Source organism: Cryptococcus neoformans, assembly GCF_000091045.1.
Source record: "Cryptococcus neoformans var. neoformans JEC21 chromosome 6 sequence".
NCBI classification, from domain to species: Eukaryota; Fungi; Basidiomycota; class Tremellomycetes; order Tremellales; family Cryptococcaceae; genus Cryptococcus; species Cryptococcus deneoformans.
Genome location: NC_006691.1, coordinates 651121 through 653620, shown reverse-complemented (window position 1 = coordinate 653620; position 2500 = coordinate 651121). Strand labels below are relative to the sequence as shown.

At 49.9% G+C, this 2500-nt stretch overlaps 3 protein-coding genes across 3 annotated transcripts in view; all 3 read left to right on the top strand.

Moving 5' to 3' along the window:
- Positions 1-577, top strand: part of CNF02250 (arg-6 protein, mitochondrial precursor, putative) — a 3541-nt gene extending 2964 nt beyond the window's left edge. The window contains exons 8-10 of the mRNA XM_571553.2: positions 1-239; positions 300-347; positions 398-577. The exon at positions 1-239 is cut by the window's left edge and continues 118 nt beyond it. Of these exons, the coding sequence (XP_571553.1) occupies positions 1-239; positions 300-347; positions 398-457 (347 nt within the window). The 3' untranslated portion in view covers positions 458-577. The remainder of the gene's footprint in view (positions 240-299; positions 348-397) is intronic.
- Positions 578-960: 383 nt separating this feature from the next.
- On the top strand, positions 961-1606 carry CNF02245 (hypothetical protein). The gene is made up of 2 exons (XM_024658567.1): positions 961-1504; positions 1557-1606. Exon 1 carries the CDS (start codon positions 1173-1175, stop codon positions 1488-1490), a length of 318 nt encoding a protein of 105 aa, XP_024514495.1. The 5' UTR covers positions 961-1172; the 3' UTR covers positions 1491-1504; positions 1557-1606.
- A 164-nt stretch (positions 1607-1770) lies between these two features.
- The window catches only part of CNF02240 (hypothetical protein), a 2815-nt gene continuing 2085 nt past the window's right edge, over positions 1771-2500 (top strand). The window contains exons 1-3 of the mRNA XM_024657393.1: positions 1771-1873; positions 1919-2418; positions 2466-2500. The exon at positions 2466-2500 is cut by the window's right edge and continues 199 nt beyond it. Of these exons, the coding sequence (XP_024513027.1) occupies positions 1834-1873; positions 1919-2418; positions 2466-2500 (575 nt within the window). The 5' untranslated portion in view covers positions 1771-1833. The remainder of the gene's footprint in view (positions 1874-1918; positions 2419-2465) is intronic.

Here is a 2500-nt window from a genome sequence, read left to right as displayed (position 1 = left end):
TCGCCTTCATTCCCAACGTCGCCCCTTGGTTCTCTGGTATCTTGTCCGTCCTCACTGCTCCTCTGGACAAGAGCATGCGCGCGTCCGAAATCATCGAGTTGTACGAGGAAAAGTACGGCAAGGAGCCGCTCATCCAGGTACAGAAGACTGTGCCTGACGTGACCGAGGTCATGGGCAAGCACGGATGGAGGGTTGGCGGTGTCCAGGTTCACAGCTCAGGCAAGAGGGTGGTTGTTGTTGTAAGTCGGGCGCATTGTGTAGCTGCAAGAACAATTGGCCGAGGCTGATGGGCATGACAGGGCGCTTTAGATAACCTTTTGAAGGGTGCTGCCACTCAGGCAATGCAGGTGAGTTTACGTCTATGCGGGAGTGGCTCGGTGCGCTGACTGTGGTATAGAACCTGAACCTTGCCCTCGGCTACGAGGAGCTTGCCGGTGTTCCCACCGACAAGTTCTGATGATGATAGGCTGTGTCATTTAGAGTTTGATGGAAGGTCAAGACATCCAGCAATTAATCTATGAAATGCTTTGGTGCACCATAAATCGTACATCTAGGAATGAATTTGTTAAGATCCGTTGACCGTCCTGGTCGGCATTGAGTGGTTGTGCATGTTCATGTCTTTTGCAACGAATGATGTATTAGGGAAGGCGCACTATGTTAATTAGTATTATGCTGACGGTCATTTTTTTCGTTATTGCAAAGACGGGAAGGGAACTATCAATTGTGTATGGTATTATATCCTGATACTTTGTAGAACTTTCCTTGCGACAGCCAATTTTGCATGTTAAAGCTGGAGCGAAGGCTCAGAAATACATCTTCGCTTCTTCTAGCACCACGCACGCAGCCAACCGACTTCTTGGTGGTCCAAGATTTGCTTCCGCAAGGCGACATTCAGCCCTGAGACAACCAGCCAACAAACAAGGGCGATGGGCGACAACCGACATTCGCTGTGACAACGATGACAAGTCGATCCAGGTGCGTCATCATCATTGCTCTTTGACAAAGAAAACAAGAATCAACAAATAAGCAAGAGAATCGGCATTCGAACCCGAACAACAGTGATTACCGTCGCCCAAAATAAAGACAAAAAAACTAGGCTGCAGCATTACTAGTACTGGTCCAGAAGCTGTGAGAGAGAGTCCATCTACATATTCATTATTCGGCTCTCCGTCATGAGCAACCTCAGCCGTTCATCGCTTGCCAACGACATTGCACTGTTGCGTTCTGTTCCGGCATCTTCTCTTCCCCTGTCATCTGTTCAGGCAGAACCATCGGGTTCCCGAACACCCCTCGAGGTTCTTCAAGCTTTCTCGCCCTCCACCGCCACGTCTCAGACATCGCAAGACTTGTCCAAGGCGTATATCAAGGAGATGAACGGAATCAAAAAGGTATATGAGAGGAAGGAAGGGGAAGAGGTGGGTGAGAGGATTGACGGATTGCGCGCGCGGGGTGAGGAGATTCAGGAGGTGCTGCGAGACATCAAGGCGTGATTATTGCATGGCATGTGGGTGGCACAGTTCGGCTACGGGCGGTGACTGACATAATATGCACCGTAGGGATTAGGGCGGTCGTGTGAGCAGTATATAGATTGTATGCAACATATGGGCTAGTGCGGATGTTTTTTCCCACGGTGCGGGATTAGGTTGCGATTAAGAATTTAAGATTTGAGCGTGTGATGATTTGTTGCGGGCTGCTGAAGATTTCTTCTAGCGTGTGACTGTTTTTCTGCGCTGTTTTGTCTGCTCCGCCGTCTCCCCCCGCTCCCGCCCCCCCCATAGATGCTTCCCCCCGCATACCCCTACTCCGCCCACAACAACAACCACTACATAATACATGCCCCACATGCCATCCATAGCTCCCAAACACAACCACAGTATGTCGTTCACAAACACCACCGCACAGCGCTCACGCACATCAGCTTCACATACTTCGCCCTTAAATCCGGCCCAGCCATCTCCCACCGCTCGCTATCCACCCCTCCCACGCAACCAGCCCAGCACATCAAAATCCGCAACTCGTCCACGGACAAAGGCTTCAAATCAACGCAGCATCTTTTCTGACTCCGACTCTGAACTATCACCTCCGTCCTCGGAAGAAGATGATAACGAAGCAGAAGCTGAAGAGAACGAACAGTACGAAGAGGTTGTCACTCCCCGAAAAGGCCAACATAAAGGCCGTGTAGCACAAAATAATGTTGCAAACGTAGAAAAAAGTGGGCAGAAGAAGACTGCATCACAGAACAAAAAGGGAAAGAAGGTCGTTGGCAAGAAGAAGAGTCACTCAGTCGAGGTCGTAACCAAAACTACGACTACTGGTCCTGCAGGAAGAGAAAAAAAGAGATCTATCAAGTTGGAGGATGCGGAAAGAAGAAGAGCGAGAGACGCGAAGTTTGATGTGGATGACGATTTTGGAAATACTGTAAGTATTAATCGGAATACCAAATGTGCATTGACTAATGATCACAGACCCCCACGCCGGCCCTCAACCACGGCCGCACGGT

Bases quoted from the DNA above. Each gene is read 5' to 3' on its own strand.
- CNF02245 (XM_024658567.1), top strand. From the start codon at position 1,173: ATGAGCAACCTCAGCCGTTCATCGCTTGCCAACGACATTGCACTGTTG.